Source organism: Antedon mediterranea, chromosome 7, assembly GCF_964355755.1.
Source record: "Antedon mediterranea chromosome 7, ecAntMedi1.1, whole genome shotgun sequence".
NCBI classification, from domain to species: Eukaryota; Metazoa; Echinodermata; class Crinoidea; order Comatulida; family Antedonidae; genus Antedon; species Antedon mediterranea.
Window position 1 is genome coordinate 3,947,359 of NC_092676.1, and position 26,652 is coordinate 3,974,010.

The following is a 26,652-nucleotide window of genomic DNA, read 5'->3' on the forward strand; positions in this document are numbered from 1 at the left end:
GTATTTGTAAGGAAAATTGACTCAAAATGGACAACAACTATATTCATATTTCTACTGTTGTTGCCTCAACATGTATCCTTATGACAACCGTGTGGTTGTTCGCTATCCGGAGAAGTAGCAACACAAGAAGGCGCGTCGTAAAGAGACCCGTAGGTGAAGCTAGCTGCCGAAATTACAATATCGTGAAAGCGGTATGTATGGGCCTCTGGCCTGCGACCTACTGCTTGTCGGTCTTTCAATGTTTGGGCCTAGCCATATATATTGGTCTTACAACGTGCACTTCTTGATTAAAATTTTTGTTTTTACTTCTTTTAGACAGTACCAAGATTTTCCGGCTTGACACTAAAGTTTGCCACGACATTATCAAATTCTGTAAGTAGTTTTGAGTTTTATCATTCATAAGATTAAAAAGATTTGTTTATGCTTTTGACTGCACAGATGGGTGCAGTTAGTTTAGTTGCAATCGGTTCTTTAGCCTTATGATAAAGAAAATTTGTGTTTGTTTTTTTTTTAGGTTCTTGGTGGTTTTATTTCCTCGGTCACAGCAAGGTATCACATTATAATTTTTTATTATTTTTTTTTTTTACATTATTGAAAATGATTGATATAGAATATGTTTAAATGCAGAAATAGAAATTGCACAAAAAGTCCTTGCAAAATAGTTTTAATTAGAAAATAAATTTGTGCAGGTAAAATATTTGTGCAGGTATATAATACTAATTCTTACTGCTTTTGATTATTTTTAAAACTATTTGATATCATTTTTTTTCCAGCGAAGCTAACCTATATTTGTTTCGAAATTTGCAATTGGATGATATTCCAACGTACCAACCACGATTCCCATTTAGCGGACCACAAGCCAAAGTGAACGAGAAATGTGCCACAGATAACTTGGTTTTTAAGAAACAGAAACGTTCGAGAAAGGAATTCAACTATCACAGTGTTTCTGAATTCCATCAAGCGTACCTGTAAATATAATTTTGTTGTGATTGTTTAAAACAACATTATTCTCATTACAGTAGAACCCAAGGTTCAGTAATCATAAAGTAAATTTTATTTTAGGTCTGGTGAAGTTACACCTTCTGAAGTAGCCGAGGATGCGATTGAAGCTATACAGATGTCAGAAGCACGAGAACCAAAACTGCGAGCTTTTATTGAATACAATACCTTTGAAATCAGACGTGTAAGTGAAACTACCATAGTAAATGCTGTTAACTAAACTAGTATGTTAAACAAAGGAAAATATATGTTTGGACCTTCCTATTAATGAGACATTTGTTGAGTTCCATCGATTTCCTCTTCAATAGTGTTTCTTCTTTAATAGAAAAAAATTAGGAGCCTTTATATTTGGTTGTTTATTATTTTTTGTTTTATTATTATTTATTTTTATTGTTTATAGATGGCTAAGGAGTCTACTGATAGATACAGCAAAGGAACTTGGTTGTCTGTGTTTGATGGAGTTCCCGTAGCTTTTAAAAATGAGCTTCATTGTGTATGTATACATTGTTTTTTTTTATACATTCATAAAAACCTAATGCCGTTGAAATTCTGTATGCCTTACCAGAATATGTAAGGATAACTATTTGTGTTTGATTTTGTAGGTACCATACCACAGACGGGCTGGAAGTGAATGCTTTGGCAGTGAGCAGAGCGTGGAAGACGCCGCTGTTGTAGCCAAGATGAGAGCAGCTGGAGCTATGATACTAGGGGTTACAAATATGCACGAGTTTGGCCTAGGTACCACTGGCTGTAACCCAGGCAAGTAAGTAACTTCAATTTATTTCTTGTCCAGACTGCAAAGTATCGTTGGAAATTATACAATTTCCAGAGATCATTCTCTATTAGGGCAGAGAGAATAATTCTGAGCAACTGATTTTTAAAAATTACTTTTTTGAAAACAAACATACTAAAACATTTTCTTTTAATTTTTAATTTGTTTTTTAATAATTATGCCCCTGTTACAAAGAGAAAAAATAAAGTGTGTAAAATAACCATTTTGTAAATTATTATTACAAAATTTTTATCCCCAACAAAATTGGTTGTAAACCAAAAAAAGGGTTTTTACACTCCAGCATTACAATTTTTGTATGATTGATTGTTTTGTAAGTTAACTATGTTACCTTTTTATTTAGATTACATGGAACGGCAAGAAATCCTTACAACACTAATCATTACACTGGCGGAAGCTCAAGTGGTTCATCCGCAGCGGTATCTTCTGGTACATTCAAAACTTTATAGAGTTTGTATGCATATTTTTATTCTTCAATAAAATGTTTCACAACCTCTGTCTTTGTTTTTCTAGGTTTATGTCCAGTAGCGTTTGGTACTGACGCAGGAGGATCGATCCGTATTCCTTCCTCATTCTGTGGTATAGTTGGGCTTAAAGCAACGCTAGGCCGCATTAGTTATTATGGTGGAGCAGGGCAATGTTACTCTTGCTTGCATTGTGGGCCAATTTGCTCGTCTGTACGAGATGTAGCCCTGGCCTATGGTATGTTATCTTGTAATGTTTCTAGTCGAACGTTTTTCCATATAAATTGTTGAATAAAAGGCTTGTGGAGTTGTAGCTAAGATACTCTGAGAGTCCTGGGGGTCATGTAATGATTGCTCTTTCTCCAACAACAAACAAACATTGTGGTTGAACTATGCCATCCACTGCAAAACAAATTGTTTTATATCGCCGCATTTTACCTTTTTTTAGCTATGGTTGCCGGTCCAGATCCTCGAGATCCTTTCACCGTCGACCAACCAGAAGTCACGCTTCAAAACTTTGATAATATTGATCTCTACAACATTAAGATTGGAATTGATTGGCATTTCTTTAGAGTAAGAAATTAAGATAAGATATCGACAGTTGGCAAAACACATTTTTACGAGTCTGAATCTATTTTAACTTAACTTTTTCTTACACGTCAAAGGCCTATCAATTAAGCACATGACTCGCCAATGGCATGTTGGGAAATAAAACCCATGTTTGTAACCCAAGTCTCTTATGTGTCTGAGGTAGTAACATAAGAATAACTCTGGTTTGAACCTAGCATTCTGAGATCGGTAGCAAGCATGTTAACAACCAGTAATTCCACTATGATCATACTTTTGTTATACTGTGTTTTTTACATATTTCCTTAATTTATAACTTTTTTTCAGGACTGTGATAAAGAAATCCTTAGCGCATGTGAAAAAGGTAATTATTTAATTTTTGCCCTGAGTTATTCACCATTGCATTTGCCAAGACAAAAGAGGGTTCCATGGCAAAAATAAAGTACTACACCAAACAAAATGGCCTAAAACATTTTTGGAGTTCTCAGTTCAACAATGGTCTAGCAGATATGAGAAAAAGCATGCCATTTATATTGACTGTTAGGGAGTATACTGGTGTTATGTCTGTTGTTAAATGTGTGTGCCTGGCAACATGTTGAAAAGGCATAAATGCGAAGCAAGCCAACAAATGTCATTAAAACCTCACTCACTACTTCAAAAACGCTTTACAAGATTTGTTTCTTTGTATCTTTCGAAGCTGTCAAGCATCTAGAGATGAACGGAGCTAAGGTTATTGACATTGAGATTCCAGAGTTGGAAGAAGCTAGAATTGGCCATATCATTACATGCTTAGCAGAGATGAGGCCTACAATTACAAATGTTCTATGTGACCACTACAATAAAATAGTAAGTAAATAACAAGTCATGATTTGAATAAGGGCCTGTTCAGACCTACAAAATTATGGTTTTGTATAGTACTCCGCACTGTGAAGAATTGGGAAAAAGTTATTGGTAGCATCTAGTTATATCGCTGACCTTTACTATGAAAGGTTATTAAAACAAGGTTAGTATATGATATATTTACGACACAAAAGTACAAATTTTAAAATTTGGTGCTCATTATTTATTTTTTTTCCCGATGCAGTCATGCGAATCCAGGTTGAACATGTCAGCAGCCAACAACATATCAGCCACAGACTTTGTACTAGCGAATAAACAACGAACAAGAACTATCAACTTTCTGAAAGATATTTATCAACAAGTAGATGTTATAATAACACCAGGTAATACTCGATGGTTCCTTTACAAGGACCAGCCTTAGGGACCACCAATCACTTTCCTGGCAGATATAAATTAACAGTACTGTATCAGACAGTATAGTGTACAAATGTAAAAGAGAGAAAGTAGAGTTAAAGCTAGCTCTGTCTACACTATCAAACTAGTTTGACAAAAAAAGTGCGATGTGCCAAAATATGGTAGTGATATGCATAAATACGGTAGTGATATCACATATCATCATGTCCATATATGGGCTCTTCACATTTGTTGTCACATAATGTTTGATAGTGTAGACAGCTTTAGACTTAATGACTAGTCATTCAGCTGTTTTATCGATATTGGAAATGGGAATCAAACTTATCTCAAATGGTTACATAGGATAGTTAAGAGGGAATTCATATCCCTCTCATTATTTGAAGTTAGTTATTAAAAGATAGTACACCTCCCACCTTTTCATACTACACCTATTACAACTGTTTGCTGACAAAGGCATTAAATATTTTTGTGTTCTTAGGAACACCTATTACAGCTCCTGAGATCCAGCCTGGCGATCTCAACTATGGAACGTTTGATTCGGACACTATAGTTGATTCAATGAGGTAAGTTATTGGGCTATAACCTTATACTTTTAAAATAATTTAACCCATTAAATATACTGTGTAAAAATAAATATATTTTTTGAAAAAACACTAAACAATACGTTTACTACTGTTCTTGTTCCCTTGAGGCAAAAAAAAAACCATTTTAAGTGTTGGTATCATTTGAGCAATGTGGGTGGAAAACATCCTAAGTTACTGTTAATAACTTATCATTTTCTCGTTCTTTTAACTAGGTATATGTTTTTGGGTGATTTTGTTGGTAATCCGTGTTTAGTTGTTCCCGTTGGATTCAGTCAGAAGGGTTTGCCGATAAGTCTCCAGATCCACGGAAGATGGTGGGAAGAGGATATAGTACTACGGATCGGGAATGTGGCGGAGATGGCTTGTCCGCCTCGACCTCAACCAGAGGTCTTTTACTCCTTACTGTGAAAATCAATCTAATCAAAGATACAGATTTATTATAATAATTTAATAAATGGAACAAAATAATTTATTGGAAAGGATCTTTCTTGGGGATAAAATTATATATGATTAGTAAATATAGTATAAATTTGCATTTTAGTACAATGCTAATTTTTATTGCACATTTTGTATTTGTATGCTTTGGTCTAGTCTAAGCCGTCGTAAAAAGAACAATATTTTGAAATCTAGCACTGACTGGTATGATTGAGCAACAAAGAAGTATCTTTTTTTTTACACTTTTAAAGACAGAAAAAACAGACTCTAGTCAATTTTCTCACAGAGAATTATTAAAATAATAAATGAAAGCATTTGTGCGCTTGTATGATATAAAAGACAATTGATTAATATTGACCCAAAATCGATATCTGTTTAACAATTGAAATGTCGCCCTCTATAATCAAGAAGGCCCATCAAAGAAAATCAAGACATCATGGAGGATGAAAATGCAAGCAAGGTATTTCAGAAACTTGAACAAATTAAAGATATTCGGTAAGTGATTAATGAAGAATGTTTAGTGCAAATGATAAAGCATCAGCAATGTAAAAACTGTGATTTATTTGCGATGAAATTAAAAGAATATATGGTGCTTACCACAACCGCTTTGTGTGCACGTGATTTACCGAAGCTAGGCTTGTGTGTGAACGATAAACAAAGGCGAACAGGTGTCCACCTTGCCGTCTACTTTCATTCATTCATTTATCTACGCACGGTATGGTTTTATGGTATCAAATGTTATCAAATACAATTGATTTAATGTTGTTCAAGGTGGTTGAAAACGTCACCTGATCCTCATTTATATATTAATTGTTTGTTTTAATCAAAAGTAAAAAAAAAACCATCGACACTTTTTTTTCCCAAAATGCTCCATCCAAAATGTCTGTGAAGTTGGTTACTAGTTCCTAGTTCCTAGTTCCTTATTCAAATTAAATTAAAGGGACAGTCACAAATATTTTTAAAAACAGATTTTAATACGTAATAACTGTCTAATTGAGTTGTTATTGCATCGACATGTTAGTCTTGACCTCCTCTACTTCTTCCGGTCAAAGCTCAATAACATTTTATGCATTTACGCCCTCTACGGCGAATAAGTAACTAGCTTTTACAAACGTTATAACACTTGACCTACTTAATTTTTTCAAAATATTTTGGTATGGATCGATCACCCTTGACTTACTCTATCGTTTTCTACCCCAGTTCCGCGAACTTTTTTGCGTCTACGCCCTCTACAGCGAATAAGTAACTGGCTTTTACGAACGTTATAACACTTGACCTACTTAATTTTTTCAAAATATTTTGGTATGAATCGATCACTCTTGACCTACTCTACCATTTGCCACCCCAGTTCCGCGAACTTTTTTGCGTCTACGCCCTCTACAGCGAATAAGTAACTGGCTTTTACGAACGTTATAACACTTGACCTACTTAATTTTTCCAAAATATTTTGGTATGAATCGATCACCCTTAACCTATCGTAACTATTATCACTCAATGAATAGTGTGCGCTTTTTAATTGTTAATATTAACGGTAACAGTATTAATGAATATGTTAATTTTGCTGTTATAAGGTAGTGTAAACGGTTTTTAAGTAACAGTTGCTGTAATGACATTTTAAAAAAATCATTAGTTCAGCTTTGTTTTTTTTTTTGTTCGCTTATAGATGGGTACTGTAAGATGATGTCATTGTATGTGGGTGATTTTTTTAAACATTCTAGGTCTACAGTGGTAAAATATTTAGTAATTTATAGATTTTATAATGAAAGACATTTATGCCGTAGGCTAAACCATATGCGTAAGAAAACCATTTAAACAACTTAATGTGATGCAACATTTAAATACAATTATCTTCCTACATCATAACATGAGAAACAAAATGCAATGGAAAAAAATTGCTTTTGACAGTTTTGAAAGAAATTATTGTATAATGTTATATAAGTTATGAAAGAGTAATAATAGGCATATTTAAATTGTTAAATAACAAATTATTTCAGCTACTTACAGTTCAACATTACATTCGTTACATTACAATTATTGTATTGTTTTTAAAACAACTTTCATCATCCAGGGAAGAATGTGCGCTCTTTAATTTAATAAAGGATTAATTAGATGTTTTACCCTACTCTGACGTAATTTGTACTTTATACTAAGTACATTTGAGAATACTTGCGAAAAAAATCGCAAGTAGTTCTCGGGTGGGACTCGAACCCACAACCTCCAGATCACTAGCCTGGCGTCTAGACCACCGAGCTCGGTGGTCTAGAGGTATGAACGCCAAGTGTAAACTGTTTTTAAGTAGCAGTTGCTGTAATGACATTTATAAAAAACGTCAGTTCAGACTTGGTTTGTATGTGTGCTTTTATAGAATGGGTAAGTAAGCACGTTTAAAAAGATATTACATTTGATCGATTGCAACTGTTGTAATTAACGAGAAAAAATAGCCCGGCATAACATTTAATGAAGTGGGGCGGTATTGAATAACTATGCAGTATGTCGTCACATGTTGACGTAAGAAGTTATTTATTAGTTCTAGTTTATTTACTACGATAGAGCCTACTTTAAATGCTGTTTTAATTTCAGGTAGTCATGTTGTACTTGTGTTGAAAAGTTGTAATGAATAAAACGGAATAATAACTTGTGGTTACCGTTCATAACCAAACTGTTGTATTTGTGTTTGCTTCAGAAATTATCTTTTAAAATTGCATGTTGTAACAAGTCAAAACAAAACCAAAATTAATTCGCCATAAAAGGACATAGGTACAAGTTCGCGGAACTAGTTTGGCAAATGGTAAAGTAGTCAAGGGTCATCTACCCATAACAAATTACTTATTCGCCGTATGCAAAAACTATTTTGAAAAAATTAAGTTGGTAAAGTGTAAAACGTTCGTAAAAGCTAGTTACTTATTCGCCGTAGAGGGCGTAGATGCAAAGAAAATCGCGGAACTGGGGTGACAAATGGTAGTGTAGGTCAAGGGTGATCGATTCATACCAAAATATTTTGGAAAAATTAAGTAGGTCAAGTGTTATAACGTTCGAAAAGCCAGTTACTTATTCGCTGTAGAGGGCGTAGACGCAAAAAAGTTCGCGGAACTGGGGTGGCAAATGGTAGAGTAGGTCAAGAGTGATCGATTCATACCAAAATATTTTGAAAAAATTAAGTAGGTCAAGTGTTATAACGTTCGAAAAGCCAGTTACTTATTCGCCGTAGAGGGCGTAGATGCAAAAAAGTTCGCGGAACTGGGGTGGCAAATAGTAAAGTAGGTCAAGGGTGATCGATCCATACCAAAACATTTTGAAAAAATTAAGTAGGTCAAGTGTTATAACGTTCGTAAAGCCAGTTACTTATTCGCCGTAGAGGGCGTAGACGCAAAAAAGTTCGCGGAACTGAAGTGGCAAATGGTAGAGTAGGTCAAGGGTGACCGATTCATACCAAAATATTTTGAAAAAATTAAGCAGGTCAAGTGTTATAACGTTCGAAAAGCCAGTTACTTATTCGCTGTAGAGGGCGTAGACGCAAAAAAGTTCGCGGAACTGGGGTGGCAAATGGTAGAGTAGGTCAAGAGTGATCGATTCATACCAAAATATTTTGAAAAAATTAAGTAGGTCAAGTGTTATAACGTTCGAAAAGCCAGTTACTTATTCGCCGTAGAGGGCGTAGATGCAAAAAAGTTCGCGGAACTGGGGTGGCAAATAGTAAAGTAGGTCAAGGGTGATCGATCCATACCAAAACATTTTGAAAAAATTAAGTAGGTCAAGTGTTATAACGTTCGTAAAGCCAGTTACTTATTCGCCGTAGAGGGCGTAGACGCAAAAAAGTTCGCGGAACTGAAGTGGCAAATGGTAGAGTAGGTCAAGGGTGACCGATTCATACCAAAATATTTTGAAAAAATTAAGCAGGTCAAGTGTTATAACGTTCGTAAAGCCAGTTACTTATTCGCCGTAGAGGGCGTAGATGCAAAAAAGTTCGTGGAACTGGGGTGGAAAATGGTAAAGTAGGTCAAGGGTGATCGATCCATACCAAAACATTTTGAAACAATTATTAAGTAGGTCAAGTGTTATAACATTCGTAAAAGCCAGTTACTTATTCGCCGTAGAGGGCGTAGATGCAAAAAAGTTCGCGGAACTGGGGTGGCAAATGATAGAGTAGGTCAAGGGTGATCAATCCATACCAAAATATTTTGAAAAAATTAAGTAGGTCAAGTGTTATAACGTTCGTAAAAGCCAGTTACTTATTCGCCGTAGAGGGCGTAAATGCATAAAATGTTATTAAACTTTGACCGGAAGAAGTAGAGGAGATCAAGGCTAACATGTTGGTGCAATAACAACTCAATTAGACAGTTATTACGTATTAAAATCTGTTTTTTAAAAAATATTTGTGACTGTCCCTTTAATTGAATTTGAATAAGGAACTAGGAACTAGGAACTAGTAACCAACTTCACAGACATGTACATATCATATATATAAGTTATGAAAGAGTAATAATAGGCATATTTAAATTGTTAAATAACAAATTATTTCAGCTACTTACAGTTCAACATTACATTCGTTACATTACAATTATTGTATTGTTTTTAAAACAACTTTCATCATCCAGGGAAGAATGTGCGCTCTTTAATTTAATAAAGGATTAATTAGATGTTTTACCCTACTCTGACGTAATTTGTACTTTATACTAAGTACATTTGAGAATACTTGCGAAAAAAATCGCAAGTAGTTCTCGGGTGGGACTCGAACCCACAACCTCCAGATCACTAGCCTGGCGTCTAGACCACCGAGCTCGGTGGTCTAGAGGTATGAACGCCAAGTGTAAACTGTTTTTAAGTAGCAGTTGCTGTAATGACATTTATAAAAAACGTCAGTTCAGACTTGGTTTGTATGTGTGCTTTTATAGAATGGGTAAGTAAGCACGTTTAAAAAGATATTACATTTGATCGATTGCAACTGTTGTAATTAACGAGAAAAAATAGCCCGGCATAACATTTAATGAAGTGGGGCGGTATTGAATAACTATGCAGTATGTCGTCACATGTTGACGTAAGAAGTTATTTATTAGTTCTAGTTTATTTACTACGATAGAGCCTACTTTAAATGCTGTTTTAATTTCAGGTAGTCATGTTGTACTTGTGTTGAAAAGTTGTAATGAATAAAACGGAATAATAACTTGTGGTTACCGTTCATAACCAAACTGTTGTATTTGTGTTTGCTTCAGAAATTATCTTTTAAAATTGCATGTTGTAACAAGTCAAAACAAAACCAAAATTAATTCGCCATAAAAGGACATAGGTACAAGTTCGCGGAACTAGTTTGGCAAATGGTAAAGTAGTCAAGGGTCATCTACCCATAACAAATTACTTATTCGCCGTATGCAAAAACTATTTTGAAAAAATTAAGTTGGTAAAGTGTAAAACGTTCGTAAAAGCTAGTTACTTATTCGCCGTAGAGGGCGTAGATGCAAAGAAAATCGCGGAACTGGGGTGACAAATGGTAGTGTAGGTCAAGGGTGATCGATTCATACCAAAATATTTTGGAAAAATTAAGTAGGTCAAGTGTTATAACGTTCGTAAAAGCCAGTTACTTATTCGCTGTAGAGGGCGTAGATGCAAAAAAGTTCGCGGAACTGGGGTGGCAAATGGTAGAGTAGGTCAAGAGTGATCGATTCATACCAAAATATTTTGAAAAAATTAAGTAGGTCAAGTGTTATAACGTTCGTAAAAGCCAGTTACTTATTCGCTGTAGAGGGCGTAGACGCAAAAAAGTTCGCGGAACTGGGGTGGCAAATGGTAGAGTAGGTCAAGAGTGATCGATTCATACCAAAATATTTTGAAAAAATTAAGTAGGTCAAGTGTTATAACGTTCGAAAAGCCAGTTACTTATTCGCCGTAGAGGGCGTAGATGCAAAAAAGTTCGCGGAACTGGGGTGGCAAATAGTAAAGTAGGTCAAGGGTGATCGATCCATACCAAAACATTTTGAAAAAATTAAGTAGGTCAAGTGTTATAACGTTCGTAAAGCCAGTTACTTATTCGCCGTAGAGGGCGTAGACGCAAAAAAGTTCGCGGAACTGAAGTGGCAAATGGTAGAGTAGGTCAAGGGTGACCGATTCATACCAAAATATTTTGAAAAAATTAAGCAGGTCAAGTGTTATAACGTTCGAAAAGCCAGTTACTTATTCGCTGTAGAGGGCGTAGACGCAAAAAAGTTCGCGGAACTGGGGTGGCAAATGGTAGTGTAGGTCAAGAGTGATCGATTCATACCAAAATATTTTGAAAAAATTAAGTAGGTCAAGTGTTATAACGTTCGAAAAGCCAGTTACTTATTCGCCGTAGAGGGCGTAGATGCAAAAAAGTTCGCGGAACTGGGGTGGCAAATAGTAAAGTAGGTCAAGGGTGATCGATCCATACCAAAACATTTTGAAAAAATTAAGTAGGTCAAGTGTTATAACGTTCGTAAAGCCAGTTACTTATTCGCCGTAGAGGGCGTAGACGCAAAAAAGTTCGCGGAACTGAAGTGGCAAATGGTAGAGTAGGTCAAGGGTGACCGATTCATACCAAAATATTTTGAAAAAATTAAGCAGGTCAAGTGTTATAACGTTCGAAAAGCCAGTTACTTATTCGCTGTAGAGGGCGTAGACGCAAAAAAGTTCGCGGAACTGGGGTGGCAAATGGTAGAGTAGGTCAAGAGTGATCGATTCATACCAAAATATTTTGAAAAAATTAAGTAGGTCAAGTGTTATAACGTTCGAAAAGCCAGTTACTTATTCGCCGTAGAGGGCGTAGATGCAAAAAAGTTCGCGGAACTGGGGTGGCAAATAGTAAAGTAGGTCAAGGGTGATCGATCCATACCAAAACATTTTGAAAAAATTAAGTAGGTCAAGTGTTATAACGTTCGTAAAGCCAGTTACTTATTCGCCGTAGAGGGCGTAGACGCAAAAAAGTTCGCGGAACTGAAGTGGCAAATGGTAGAGTAGGTCAAGGGTGACCGATTCATACCAAAATATTTTGAAAAAATTAAGCAGGTCAAGTGTTATAACGTTCGAAAAGCCAGTTACTTATTCGCTGTAGAGGGCGTAGACGCAAAAAAGTTCGCGGAACTGGGGTGGCAAATGGTAGAGTAGGTCAAGAGTGATCGATTCATACCAAAATATTTTGAAAAAATTAAGTAGGTCAAGTGTTATAACGTTCGAAAAGCCAGTTACTTATTCGCCGTAGAGGGCGTAGATGCAAAAAAGTTCGCGGAACTGGGGTGGCAAATAGTAAAGTAGGTCAAGGGTGATCGATCCATACCAAAACATTTTGAAAAAATTAAGTAGGTCAAGTGTTATAACGTTCGTAAAGCCAGTTACTTATTCGCCGTAGAGGGCGTAGACGCAAAAAAGTTCGCGGAACTGAAGTGGCAAATGGTAGAGTAGGTCAAGGGTGACCGATTCATACCAAAATATTTTGAAAAAATTAAGCAGGTCAAGTGTTATAACGTTCGTAAAGCCAGTTACTTATTCGCCGTAGAGGGCGTAGATGCAAAAAAGTTCGTGGAACTGGGGTGGAAAATGGTAAAGTAGGTCAAGGGTGATCGATCCATACCAAAACATTTTGAAACAATTAAGTAGGTCAAGTGTTATAACATTCGTAAAAGCCAGTTACTTATTCGCCGTAGAGGGCGTAGATGCAAAAAAGTTCGCGGAACTGGGGTGGCAAATGATAGAGTAGGTCAAGGGTGATCAATCCATACCAAAATATTTTGAAAAAATTAAGTAGGTCAAGTGTTATAACGTTCGTAAAAGCCAGTTACTTATTCGCCGTAGAGGGCGTAAATGCATAAAATGTTATTAAACTTTGACCGGAAGAAGTAGAGGAGGTCAAGGCTAACATGTTGGTGCAATAACAACTCAATTAGACAGTTATTACGTATTAAAATCTGTTTTTTAAAAAATATTTGTGACTGTCCCTTTAATTGAATTTGAATAAGGAAATAGGAACTAGGAACTAGTAACCAACTTCACAGACATCCATCCAAATGGATTGTATACAATTTGCTTCAACTATGACGTCAGTAACGCGTTACTGATTTTCAACGTCACAATTAAATCAATCTAAATTGTGTGGTTGTCCTACAGATAATCCAAAAAGTTATGTTTCTTTTCCTAGAGGAAAAACCTTGCAGTTAGAAAAGATAAAGAGCCGGCTTCTGGTGGAGTTTGAAGAAACCGAAAATGAGGAGGAACGACTGAAGGAATACAAAGGCGAGATGGAGATGCTGATGCAAGAAAAGATGGCGCACGTTGAAGAGCTTCGACTAATTCACGCTGATATCAACTTGGTAAGGGTCCCTGTTAAATTTTTTACTCTAATTTTAAACAATTGTTGACATGTATTTCAGTGTTGGCTTATTTATATCATCAACAGTACTTTTTGAAATCTTTTACAGATGGAATCAACCATTAAACAGGCAGAATCCGACAGGAACCGTGCATTCAACCATGCCAAGCACCTGTACGAAGACTTCCATATGTTAAAACAACAGATTGATTTACAGAGGGCTAGCATTGGCCTTGAGTCAACCCCTGACCTGTCGCAAGAAGATGCTAAGCTTACTACAAGGTACTTGTTTCTCAATATATACTCAAATTAAAATTCAACAAACATTTATTTCATCAAGTAATGCAGAGCAAAAAAAGTAAACTTGTGTCAGTTGGCCCTTTAACATGGTTACAAAATATAAGAAGTAAAAATGGTTATTTGTTTCATGGCTTATTTCCTTACTAGGGACTCTATAAAACAACCATCATCATTTCACTAAATGAATAATAATAAATACCCAGACAGAATTACCTCACAAAAGATAACAAAAATAGGTTTTTTTCTCTCTTAATCCTCAATACTCCAGTGATGTGCACAAAAAATCCTAGACTTATCATCACAGGCCACCCCTCTAAAAAATGTCACATTAGTGTCCAAAAATGTATTAAAATCTTTATTTCTCTTCTTCAGCTATTTCCAAGGACAAAAGAGCGAATGGCAAAATGAAGACCAACCAGAACCTGCCCTGCCACAGTCGCTGGTGGCAGCAGCAACTGCAGCTCAGACACTGCAGATGCCCCAGGAAGGCCACACACCTGAAAGACCAAGCTTCAGGCAGCAAGCGCCACCCATGAAAGTAAGTCGACACATAGGGCTTTCTGCTGGCACCCTTAGTATGATCAAGTGAACGTTGTTACTATGATTATAAGTTTGCTAGTTTACCGGTGCCTCTTTCATCGTTGACAAATTCTATTTATATTCGCCGTTGTGGGAAGTTTCTATTCATGTAGTCTTGGTTGATATCTGGAAAAATTAAGGACCAATATTTTTTGCTTCAGATAGTTTTTAACAGAACGGGGGAGCGCCAGCGTGATTGTGCTCTTTTTAAATGAAGGTCTGTAACAAACTAGTCTCAATCAGACTTTAGGCAATTTGACCAAAATGAATTGTTTGGTTTAGTTTGACTGAATAAAAGAAAATTTAATTGCGTCTTTCTGCATATAGGAAATGCTCCCAAAACAGGAATTTTGTTTTTTTATTTAGAAAGATCAATTCTTTTTCAGGCGTGTTTGTCTTGTCATCAACAAATCCATCGTAACGCTCCCATCTGCCCTCTGTGCAAAGCAAAGAGCAGATCTAGAAATCCGAAGAAACCTAAGAAAAAGGTTGACGAGTAGAAGAGGAGAATAACCTTGCTATATCCTTTCAAATGATGTTTTTGGTGTTAAACTACAGTAGTACAATATCAGCTAATAAAGGCCACAACAGCCTTTCTCAGTGCCTAGTGAGCTGATAATCAGCATATCATTCTATAGTAACTTTTGTGCTAAACAGAAAATGTGTACTTCTTCTATTTGATTGGTAAATGTTACACAGTCTTATTCGTTTAGTATGCATTTAAAGATGTATTGTCCCCCTGAAAAAATAATTCCTACAAATTTTTTTTTTTAATATGCCATTTTAATGTCAACTAATAGTTATCCACTTTACACAAAAATTGAATTGAAAAAAAAAATGTATTTACATAAAAACTTTAATCAAAAGCAAAAATAGTCAAATTTGCCAGCCAATGGAATTTTGGTTGAATTTTGTTTTTGGTTTATTTTGTCATTTTATAAGTGAAAACATAATTTTTTTCAGTTTTTTTTTTATTCGGAAGTGATTAGCTTTATTATAAACTACAAAATAATATATTCAAAATCTGATTTAAATATTTATTTTTCATGTTTCTGGGGGACAATATATCTTTAAACCTGAGTGTCCACTATTAAATTTTATATATGATAATATAAAACAAACTCCCGAGTTTGTTTTTCATTATAGTATGTACTTGTACGTTTGAAATACTCTTGCGAAATAAGAACTCAACGTAAAAACTGAGAATACACCAATTGATGTAGAGTTTAAATAATATTTTAAAAGTACAGACTGCAACTTGCAATGTAATTACAATTTTCAGCTAACTAGCCTAAAGGCCCATTCACACTAGGGCGATAACGATCAAAGATAAATATGCAATTTTCATACCAACAACAAAAGAAATTTAAAAAGTTTTTATCCTAGAACTATAGGATTATCATCTATGCTGTCTTTGATAAAAATAATATTTACTGTTTGATGTGGGGTTTAAATAATATTTTAAAAGTACAGACTTTTTCTCTCAACAACAGTACATTTAGCTAATATTGTCAATTTCCACACGTCTAATCAAATGACGTCATGATTAGTAATGAGAAAAAATATTTTATTGTTTTTATTGATCATGAAGTCATTTGATTAGATTTTTACAAATATTTGTTTATAAAAAACAGCATAAATGATTAACCTATAGTTCTAGAACGAAAACTGTTCTAATTTATTTCGTTTTATGAAAGAAAAATGTATGTTTATATATTTATCGTCGATTGTTATCGCCCTAGTGTAAATGGGCCTTAAGCTTAGTCGTAAGAACAACAAAACAGTTTATTCAATCATGCCATGTCATCTGATTTACGAATGCTTATCTATTTATATATTTGGTTTGTTAAAGATGTATTGTCCCTTGAAACACAAAAAAATTAAGGTCAAAATATACTAAATTTTAATTGGCCATATCAAAGTAATATTAAAGTTATTCACTTTAAGTCGAAAATTCGAGCCAAAAACAACAATTTTACGTAATTAATAGCTAAACTAATTTGATTACATTTTGTCTGGAAAATAGCGAGCAAAAGTAAACAAAGATTTCAAACCATGAGTATACATTATGCATGATGCTAATTAATTGTTTACAACTCGTCACGGTTGAAAGTTGTTTTCACACAGATCGCGAGGAAGTTTTATGATTATGCATACAGAGTAGCCAAATAAGCGCATTGCATATGGGATATGTTTTGATCGAAAACTTTGACTGGAAGTCAAAGTTATTTTTTAAACCAAAAAACGTCTGTATTTCAGTTAAATGATTTTTTTTTTTGACAAATTTTTGGTGGAAGTTAATAACTATTATGATACTTCAAAATGACCCACTTTTTTTCGAAATCTTTTTATTTTAATTTTTTTGGAATTTGACAAAGGGACAATACATCTTTAAAGAATCATTTATAATGTTAAATTTGATCTTACGTATGTTTTGCAAGTGGACGTCAAATATGCGGCAAAAATAATAATATTAGATTAAAATCAACTTAATGACCTGCTTCATGATCGAGTCAAAATTTAATTGTTTGAGCCTGATCCAATTTATGGCAGGCCTACATTGTAAGTGTAAATGAGGTCAAAGTTTATGGTAACAGTTTCAACAAGATTATTATAGCTTATCTTTTAGTAGTACTGTATTATATTATCCCAAAGAACTTATAACACAAGAATCTCCTGTTCGTCCGAAGCGCACAACAATTTCGAAAGGCATTGTGGGATAGAATAGAGCTATGGGTGGCGCCATTGTGAGCCATGGAGTAGGGCGCCCGCATCAAATTAGAAAGTCAAAATCATAGAGGGGATCTGCTAATGCTCCAGGGGGGATAGAGTAATTGACTGAGGAGTAGGGCGCCCGCATCAAATTAGAAAGTCAAAATCATAGAGGGGATCTGCTAATACTCTAGGGGGGTAGAGTAATTGACTTCCTAGTTTGGAGGGGGCGCTGCTCCATGCTGTGAAATGGCGTCGCCCAGTTTGACCTTTTAACCCTGTACTTCCGATACTGTGTTTTGAATGCAAATTGAAGAACAGGAGATTCTTGTGTTATAAGTTCTTTGATTATCCTTATCATAAAGCTCTATCTACACCAGGGAAGAGTTAAATTTAATTTAATTTTTCCCTGATCTACACTATCAAACTTTATGTGACAAAAAAATGTGATGTGCCCATATATGGAAATGATGCTGTCATATCACTACCATATTTAAGCAAATCACTACCATATTTGGCCACATCACAGCTACCACACTGTATGTCAAAAGGGCTGTGGGATTCAACATTATTTTTTTTTTTTTAACCATATTTAATGAGGGTGATCCATCCAGCTATTGCTGATCATCAGGGACCCTCAGAGGTTCACAAGACAAACATATACACAAGATGCTCTACATAAAGTCGTATTACAAGTCTTTGGGAGTGAAGTAATTTGGTCCTTAGAAAAAATCCTGACATGTGACGGGACTTGAACCCAGGACCCTTGGACTGGTAGACAAGCATCATAACCACCAAGCCACAACTCCACTCAATGGACATGATGATGTCATTTCACAACCATATTTGGGCACATCACTTTTTTTTTCAAACTATTTTGATAGTTTAGACAGAGCTTTAGAGTAAACAGAAACCATTTATAATTTGATTGAAGTATTAGATGAGAATAAATATTGCTTTCTCACTTCCTCAAATGTCCTACGAATTTTGATAAGTTTTGATTACATAATTCCTAGTTGGCCGACGATAAGCACTTAAAACTAAATTGTTTATACAAATCATAATTGACAATATTAGCTAAATGTACTGTAAACAAACAATTTATATTCAGTTCTTTGTTGAGAGAAAGTCAAGTAGTACTGGATAACAATCAAAACAAAAACACTCAGAAACTGAGTGAAGTACTTTAATTTTAATTTACTTTAATTTATGCAGAAACAATAACAATCCCGAGCAAGGAGAGGCTTTTAAGCTCTGTCTACACTATCAAACTATTTTGACAACAAAAAAGTGTGATGTGCCCAAATATGATGTAGTTATCATGTCCATATATGGGCACATCACATATTTTTTTGTCACATAAAGTTTGATAGTGTAGACAGAGCTTTCGAAAAATCTTTAACAATATAGTCAACTCTCTCAATGCTGGGCACCTTGGGCCGGCCTATATGTCTGGTTACCATAAAATTGTGGACCTTAAGAGAAGTCAAGTTCAACTTTTTTTTATCCGTGGAGGCCCAGATCAAATCAAGATGGGGTTGTTGTTCCCTTGAGTAGTGTGAGAGTTTTGGGTTTTCAAAGTTTTTTCTAATCGTTTTGAATTGTAATTGAGGGTGTATTATGTACAGGTAGTTGAGTGCAAACTGATCTTTGATGTGATTGGACATCAACAATCACATGATAATGTAGACAGGATTCAAGTATAATGATTAAGTTGGAATGAGAAACATGTTTCTTTTGTCTTTTTATAAGTGAAATAATTATTTTTTGGGTTTTTTTTTTGACAGAAGTGAATAACTTTATTGAAACTGCAAAGTGGTCTATTTAAAGTCTGATTTTATTAATCATAATTTTTCATATTTTTTGGGGACAATACATCTTTAAGAAATTTTTTCTTTTTTCATGTATTAGGGATGTAGTTCATTTTTTATTCATTTATGGTGACAAAAAAATACAAGTATTCCATTTTTTAAGGTGCAATATATTTATAATAAAGTGTATTTACATTTAATAGAACAATTGCTTCCAATATTAGAATCAAAGTTTGCCATACTGAATTGTATCTTATCCCTGCCATATTTGCATAACTGTCTTTGTGTGCTCAATATTCCAATTTGTATTATCGCAGCTGTTTTTATGCTAAATAAAAAATGTACCAACGTTGTAGAAATATGTTAATACTGGTTTTTTTTTCACACTTTAACAAAACATTTAGCTGTGAGAGACTTGCTTGTGTAGTTTTTTTTAATTCATTTTTAAATCTTTTTAAAGAGTTTAGAATTTAAACATTCGAAATTCTCCCCTGTTTTACCATAATATACTAAATTCTCGGTGCTGTATCCCCGCAAGAGACTAATCATGCCCAATATCAAAGGAACATTATGTAATACAGCATCCCGTGTGTATCACATGTATTGCCTGTATCATGAAGGGTTAGATTTTGATTTATGATACTAGGCGATACATGTGAAACTCATGTGATGCTGTATCATGGAATTTCCTATGATACTGTAAAAAGACTGTAAAAGGAAAGTAGATACACTGCCAAGATAAGCATTGCTTTGCTTCCTGAAGCCAATTAAAACAGAAAAGAAAAGAAAGAAAGAAAATTTTACTAATTCCTGAATTGATAGCCTCAACTATCATAACTTTTTTTTTTAAATATTGTATTTATAATAACTGTAGAGTTGAGGTCACGATATTTAGAGGTAAGAGGGACCTGGAGGAATGTATGGAGTTGACATAGCTTATGTTTGTTTATGTTTTATAATATTACAGATGACAGGGACTTGGCATGTATGTATAGAGTTAAAATCACCTATTAATTTATTTATCTTTTCCTGAAAATTGTACAAATACTTTGTCTCAAGTGATTTCATGTTCATATACTTCCTTGTTTTGTAGCTATAACAGGTTGTGAAACTTTTGTGTATCTTGTCAGTCATGCTTGATCGCCCGGCTTCACTCTCTCATGCTTTGTGAATTCTTTGAAAGTGGATCATTTATTATTTCCTGCAAGTGTGTTTTGAAATATACTTTAATTTAAGGTAAGTTTCTTGTATTATAAGCCGGGATTATAAGTGTCTATTCTAAGCCTATATATTATTAAAAACTGAGTTTTATTTTTAAGGAAACAAAAAACGGAAATTCTATATGTTTAATATAGAAATGTGTTTATGAAAGGGCTTGTTTACAGCAGTTTAATTTGTAAGTTCAAATAGGACTTAACTGTATAAAAAAGGACAATGAAATTGTGAGTCAACCACTGTATGAAAGGGCCTTAAATAGGACTTGAAGGTATTATATAAAGAATGGAACAATGGGGAAACTAAGTCGACAGAAATGCTAAATACTATTTGGTTTACCATTGCCCAACCTGTTGCAAAGTGTTAAATTATCCTTAGTTGACTCAGTACACCCTAAAAATGTGTTATAATTATATAGAATTCACAAACTGTATACATATTTAATATTACATTTTTGGAACTCAAAATTGTATTTCTGAATTTTTAAAGATGTACTGTATTGTCCCTTAGAAAAAATAATTTTTAATTTTTTTTTTGTTGAATATGCCATTTTAATGTTGCATATATTTATCGACTTTGGATAAAATATTTATTTACCAAAAATAGTCCAAATGGCTGCTAGCCAATAAGTTTTTGGCTGAATTTGAACATTTATTTTGTTATTTTATATGAGAAAACAATATTTTTTCCTGCTTTTTTTTTTCAACAGAAGTGATTAACTTTAGTAACACTACACAATAACCCTATTCAAAGTCTTATTTAATTAATCTTCATTTTTGGGTGGGGGGTGGGGGGACAATACATCTTTAATTTTTTACTTTAATTATACTATAGAAATATAATCGAATCAAAACCACAACATTATAATTTTGATAATATTTTATATTGAATTGGAGTAAAATTTGTTTGTAGTTGGTTTAACACAAAGAGTATATTGTTATCATTCGTAGACAAAGAACAGCAAAACAGCTTTCTAATCCTCTTTGTCATAAAATTATTTGTTCTTTGAATACGACTGTTAAAAAGTAAAAAACCTGACCCATGGCAATTCATTTCCTCCTCTTATAAGTTAATAACAAAATAAACATAATTTTAAAAATTGATACAGATTATGTTACAGAAGCTGTGGATTAATTTTAGGATAAATCTAAGGAAAAGAAAAATAATTTTATGGGATTGTTTCTTCTGCTATGAATAACTAATATATATGTATATATAGTTTTTATTGCCTGCTTGCTCAGTCATGCATAAACATAGCTCATAAAGAATCTCCTTTGTGGCCTTGTCAGCTATTAAATACATACAGTTGTTTCTTGTCTGCAGTAAACTGTAGTATTTATGTTCCACCATTATTTTAGTTTTTCTGCCTGGCCAAACAGGTGTGTTTGTGTGTTTATTTTTTGTATGAAATCTTGTGAATCCTTTGTTTTTTAATCAGTAATAATATAAAACTGTGCAGATACAGGTAGGTGTGTTTATTTATTATTATGATGATTCAACAATGTTACAACATGGAGTAAACTGTACCATGTAATCACTGTGCACCATGATACACCCAGGGAGGTATGCCTCTCGGATACACCCATCATGTACCATAAACCCCCATCCATGTACATTCTCTTCTTGTTTGTGGTCTTATCAACCTTTTTGGGGTTATTTTTATAATACAGTAAAAGTGTGGATAGATCATTAATATGGAATAAAAATTGTCTTAAAAATTGACCCAAATTTGAGTTTCTTTTCATTTTTCAATTGCTCAAGTGTGATAGATTTTTGAAGAATAAAAACCAAACAACAGAGGGTTTACTGACTGTGCAGTGGTGTTTATTGTGATTTTACCTCATAATCTTATAAATTTTGTTCAATTCATGTTTTAGTGTGTTTTTCCTTTAACATATCTTGTCTCATAGACCGTAAATGTATATTATATTATTTTCTATGGTAATTGGTAGATACCTACAGATTTATACAGATTATGTCTGTATTAAATTTATTTATCTATAAACTCATTCATTTATTATTATTATTATTTGAATTACTGATATCATTGTTATGATTCCAACTAAAGTATTAACAATTGTTACTGGTATTGGAAACAATACCTAATAACATACGGTTGAGCACTCCTTTCTTACCTTAACTTTTAAACCTTGTAAGGAGCTTCTTCTCTGTTAGAGAGATATGCCAAACTATCCATACAAATTATGCTGACATAGATGAGACAGAAAAATCCCTATCCAAGACTTAAACTTCAGTCCTCTACTCGTTAGGCAGACACCATCCCATTAGACCACTGGGTCTTAGAAAGCAGTATGCACATTTCTCTATATATAAATATGCAATTTCTTTTTTTGTAGGTATAGGCTATAGGAACCATCAACCATGCCTCTGTCACTTCGAGATGTCAAACCAGTCCACGTGAGTAGGGACGCACGTGAGATGAGAGACATATCCAAGAATTTAGAACATTATAAAAACTTCACACTGGTAAATGTTATTCGCCAGTTGAGTAACCTTAGCGCACATGCGGAGGATATTTTTACTTCCATCCACCAGGAGGCATCGGACATCTTCCACAGAATGCACAAACTTCGGAATAAAGTTCATAAACTCTCCAATGTGATTGACACACTGGATCCTTTGGTTGATGATGGTATGGCATGCTTTTTGTCAAAATTCAGTTAAATTCAAGTAAAAATGTTTGTGAAAAGATTTTTTTTCTATTTTATTCCAAAAAATTTGAAACAATTATGGCTAAATATCGTTACAGATGACTTGGAAGGTGCATTACAAAAGGTGCCATTTTACAGTAACAGCACATGTGACAACAACTTAATGGACATTACAAGGAGACCCAAATGTGTTGAGGAAATGTACCAGAGGTCAGAGGTCATGCCAGATTTGGAATGTCTGACAGAATTCAGGTTTGTAGAGCCATGGAGCATGGAACAATATTTTTTTTCAGATTTATGTATAATTAATAATATATTGTGTATAATAATGATTCAAACTCATGGTAGGTGCAATTATCACACTTTTGGTAAATGTAACTGGATGTTTTGTATTTTATTTTCTTATTTCAATTTTTAGGGAGGATGGTAAAAAAAGCTCCGATTTGTATAGTAATCCAAAGTCTTTCTTTGATTTTTGGCGTTCACAACAAGAAAAAAACTTATCAAGTCGAGGAGATAAAAAGAGAAAGGTAAGATGACAGGTCAAAGGGATGAAAGGTCAAAATAATGACAGGTCATCACGATAACAGGTCAGCATGATGACATGTCAATTTGATAAAAGGTCAAAATGATAGATCAGCATGATGACAGGTCAAAATGATGAATGGCCAAATTGATAAAAGGTCAAAATGATGACAGGTCAACATGAAGACAGGTCAACATGAAGACAGGTCAACATGCTGACAGGTTAACATGAAGACAGGTCAACATGATGACATGTCAATATGATGAAAGGTCAAAATGTTAGGTCAGCATGGCAGGTCAACATGATGACAAGTCAATATGATGAAAGGTCAACATGATGACAGGTCAACATGATGAAAGGTCAACATAATGACAGGTCAACATGATGACAGGTCAACATGATGAAAGGTCAACATGATGACAGGTCAACATGATGACCTATACTTTAATACTAAATGTCACTTGCTTCCTTTTCTAGTCTAAATACAGACCTTACAAACGTATACAGCCTACCATACCTTTACCATGCGACAGACATAAAGCGATGGTACAAAAGAAGAAGGCGTTGGAAAGGAAAGGTAAAGGAAGAGAGTTAGAAGAAATCGATAAAGAACACATCAGAGCTGAAATGGCCATGATGAGAGATAAAAATGACAACTTAAGTAATGGTGATAACGTTGAAGTGTATTCGGAGCTGCAAATACTAGCCCCTGTGGACCGGTCCGCATCAATTGCTGGCGGTCTCTTAAATCTGCTTGTGAATCAAGGTATGCTACGGTTTTCTGGTTAAATTTAAACATTTATTTTGTCTTTTTTATAATTTATTTTGGCTAATTTTTTTTTGTAGTAAATATTAACATTGTTAAATCTACAAAATGGCCTATTTTGAATTTTTTTTCCATGTTTTGGGGGGACAATCTTTAAGTGGTCAGGTTTCAACCAATACCATAACCTACTGGTGGCTAACATCATCTGGCCTGCTATTCATTAAAATGCTAGATTATGTAAAAAGAATATGTTGATATGTTATTTCAATTTATGCCACAGTTTAAAAGCCTTTTAGGCACAATGTTTTTCAGAACAGTGCTTTATAATATAGTTTTTCTTTTTGATTTCACAAACTATAAATAAATACCATCACACTTTACAGGAATTAAGGTGAACCAAGAGCCAGAAGTTCAAGATGAAACGGATGTTGTTGCTAAGTTACTCCAACAACAGATGGAGTTAAGTGATGGAGAAGACGTTGGATGGGATGATGATGAATTTGATGATTGCGAAGACATTTAACATTTTGTTAATTATGGGATGACGATGAATTTGATGATTGCAAAGACATTTAACATTATGTTAATTAGTATGCGTTGCTTTTGAATTTATAAAATACAGTACCATGAAAGCCATTGTGTAATGGTAGGTGCCTGCAAATCAAGCAGGAGACTCCAAGTTCAAATCTATAGGCTGGAGCAACTGTTTTTTCCCACTAGTGCATGTAGTATGAGTTGCTACGTTATAACATACAGTGCCATGAATGCTATGGTCTAATGGTAGGATGTCTGCGTACCAAGCGAGAGTGTCCAAGTTCGAGTCTCGACTGGAGCACCTTTTTTTTACTAGTGCATAAATATAGTTATATTTAATTATGTAGATAAATTGTTTTAGTAAGCATTTATTTTAATCATTTTTAATCATTGTAATTTTGTAAAACATTTTACCTGTAAATAAACTTTATATGCATTAAATAAAATATTATTTTTTTTTAATATGGAGATCCAAGGGGAGTGAGGAGAAGTTTATTGCAAATACTAGCTCCCCCTAAACTACAAAAAGAAATAAATGCAAAAGACATATCACTTCTTTTTACAATTTTTAGAAATGTGTTTCAAATAAAGACGAGTTATTTTTATAGAGGGCGCATGTCACCTTGGTATAAAGTTAAATTCTTATAAAGAGGGCACGTGTCAATTTTTAAAGCCTGCTTTTCAACTTCGCGCGAATCGAAAACGATTGGTTTTTGCGCATGCGTATCGATATTTCAATCTATCATTGTACCTTTTATTTGCGATGATGAATAATGAAATGTTTATTATTTGAACAACATATTTATCCAGGATTTCACAATTAGTAGGTAAAAGAAACCCTGTTTGAAAGTTACATTACATTGTGGTCCTGTCTTAAATAGAAAAAAAAAACAAGTTTTAGTTTATGAAATGAGATCGATATCTAGCTAGCTTCAAAAAAATTAATTAATTGTTGGAGAATATTTAATTTCCGTTGGTAAGTTATTCTATATTTTTAAATTTCAAAGGCCCTATAATTGATAAAAAAAACCAAATAGGCTTCAATGTTAGACCTAATAGTAGGCCGAAGTATAATTTTAGGAGGTATAACCTGAGGACGTCGGATATCCATGCCATTCCTGTGGCCTTAGATGGATGTTCCAAAAATAGGCGTTCCGGGAGTGGCACAAGGATATTAATACTGAAATGTAAATCCCTTTACCACGTAAAGATTAGATCTAGTACAGTATAAACCAATACTCAAAATAGGACAACGTGCGTAATTAGTTCAAATAAACCATTCTAACTCTTAAGTCTTAGGTTGCGTGCGTTTTCTATTTCTCTGTTGAGATCAATAGACTCACCGCAGACTCAGCGGGTTTCCCATTCTCAAGAAAGGTACAGTACGTATTTTTAAACTGTAGTTTTCGTTTCGAGAATTGCCGCCTAGTTTGTTTTTTACTTTTAACTGTTGTTAAAAACAGTAACTCTGCGGACGCTGTGATTGGTAAATAAATAAATAAAAAAGGTGATAAATATATGACCACGCACCCAAAGAGAAATTTTATAAATGTCTATATCAGGACTAGAGACAACAACACAAGCAACAATAATTTGTCGGATACGGTGTACGGATTCAATTAAAGCATTTTATCAAAGTGCTTGAGAAACAACGTGTCATAATAATTTATATAATATTTTACCAGCCAGTCTACTGCCGCTTGCTGGGGAGGCGGTGGTGACGCATTACGCGGTCACGTCATGTTCTAAATTAAGATCTCCATCACATGTTTCAACTACTTTAAGTTTAAGTACGGCAAACTAACAACTAGCAAGACACTATAGGCCTAGCAGTAAACTAAACTGATGCATTTTAGTTTGGAAAATGTTTTTTAACAAGTGTTTTTTAAATAAATTATATGCCTAACAGATTTTAATCCGATAAAACAAAGCACTATTTTTGTTTCCAGCCAATCTCATGTGGAGGCAGAAATGGGAAGATACCTTGACTCGGTTTTATGACGTCATCCTATCCGAACATGAACTTCAAATTACTAACTACAGGGGGTGGTCTATAATCGACAGTGGTGAATACTACCCCGAGGCGGTGTTGAACTATCGCTAACGAATTCCTAACTTTGTTTCATCTGATTT

General features: G+C 34.2%; 3 protein-coding genes and 1 long non-coding RNA gene across 6 annotated transcripts; all 4 read left to right on the forward strand.

Annotated features, from left to right (window-relative positions):
* Positions 1-5,411, forward strand: LOC140055268 (uncharacterized). Its single transcript, XM_072100570.1, has 15 exons — positions 1-191; positions 316-372; positions 515-549; positions 774-968; positions 1,063-1,183; positions 1,400-1,492; positions 1,602-1,762; positions 2,133-2,218; positions 2,303-2,491; positions 2,702-2,826; positions 3,148-3,184; positions 3,518-3,666; positions 3,905-4,043; positions 4,553-4,637; positions 4,871-5,411. Exons 1-15 carry the CDS (start codon positions 27-29, stop codon positions 5,064-5,066), a joined length of 1,833 nt encoding a protein of 610 aa, XP_071956671.1. The 5' UTR covers positions 1-26; the 3' UTR covers positions 5,067-5,411.
* A 35-nt stretch (positions 5,412-5,446) lies between these two features.
* On the forward strand, positions 5,447-15,164 carry LOC140055269 (zinc finger C4H2 domain-containing protein-like). The gene is made up of 5 exons (XM_072100571.1): positions 5,447-5,588; positions 13,234-13,405; positions 13,514-13,686; positions 14,077-14,242; positions 14,670-15,164. Exons 1-5 carry the CDS (start codon positions 5,530-5,532, stop codon positions 14,781-14,783), a joined length of 684 nt encoding a protein of 227 aa, XP_071956672.1. The 5' UTR covers positions 5,447-5,529; the 3' UTR covers positions 14,784-15,164.
* Positions 15,165-15,226: 62 nt separating this feature from the next.
* On the forward strand, positions 15,227-19,165 carry LOC140054929 (uncharacterized). The gene is made up of 2 exons (XR_011846588.1): positions 15,227-18,238; positions 18,380-19,165. It is a non-coding gene; the product is annotated as an uncharacterized lncRNA (long non-coding RNA).
* A 618-nt stretch (positions 19,166-19,783) lies between these two features.
* LOC140054453 (actin-binding protein WASF3-like) lies at positions 19,784-25,285 on the forward strand. 3 transcript variants are annotated; one of them, XM_072099441.1, is made up of 6 exons: positions 19,784-20,042; positions 22,379-22,674; positions 22,792-22,945; positions 23,112-23,223; positions 23,697-23,985; positions 24,369-25,284. In XM_072099441.1, exons 2-6 carry the CDS (start codon positions 22,404-22,406, stop codon positions 24,506-24,508), a joined length of 966 nt encoding a protein of 321 aa, XP_071955542.1. In that variant the 5' UTR covers positions 19,784-20,042; positions 22,379-22,403; the 3' UTR covers positions 24,509-25,284. The 3 variants fall into 3 exon arrangements, with proteins under 3 accessions (XP_071955542.1, XP_071955541.1, XP_071955543.1); XM_072099440.1 differs by lacking the exon at positions 19,784-20,042 and adding an exon at positions 21,343-21,486; XM_072099442.1 differs by lacking the exon at positions 19,784-20,042 and adding an exon at positions 21,364-21,400 and having other exon boundaries at positions 24,369-25,285.
* The last annotated feature ends 1,367 nt before the right edge of the window (positions 25,286-26,652 follow it).

What these genes read in the sequence shown, in the direction of transcription:
- LOC140055268 (XM_072100570.1), top strand. Translation starts at nt 27, where the DNA reads ATGGACAACAACTATATTCATATTTCTACTGTTGTTGCCTCAACATGT. An exon ending in TTAAAAATGAGCTTCATTGT is followed by an intron (nt 1,493 to 1,601) that starts GTATGTATACAT and finishes TTGATTTTGTAG; the next exon opens with GTACCATACCACAGACGGGC. An exon ending in AGATGTAGCCCTGGCCTATG is followed by an intron (nt 2,492 to 2,701) that starts GTATGTTATCTT and finishes ACCTTTTTTTAG; the next exon opens with CTATGGTTGCCGGTCCAGAT.
- LOC140054453 (XM_072099441.1), top strand. Translation starts at nt 22,404, where the DNA reads ATGCCTCTGTCACTTCGAGATGTCAAACCAGTCCACGTGAGTAGGGAC. An exon ending in GGATCCTTTGGTTGATGATG is followed by an intron (nt 22,675 to 22,791) that starts GTATGGCATGCT and finishes ATATCGTTACAG; the next exon opens with ATGACTTGGAAGGTGCATTA. An exon ending in GAGGAGATAAAAAGAGAAAG is followed by an intron (nt 23,224 to 23,696) that starts GTAAGATGACAG and finishes TTCCTTTTCTAG; the next exon opens with TCTAAATACAGACCTTACAA.
- LOC140055269 (XM_072100571.1), top strand. Translation starts at nt 5,530, where the DNA reads ATGGAGGATGAAAATGCAAGCAAGGTATTTCAGAAACTTGAACAAATT. An exon ending in GAACAAATTAAAGATATTCG is followed by an intron (nt 5,589 to 13,233) that starts GTAAGTGATTAA and finishes TTCTTTTCCTAG; the next exon opens with AGGAAAAACCTTGCAGTTAG. An exon ending in TTCACGCTGATATCAACTTG is followed by an intron (nt 13,406 to 13,513) that starts GTAAGGGTCCCT and finishes AATCTTTTACAG; the next exon opens with ATGGAATCAACCATTAAACA.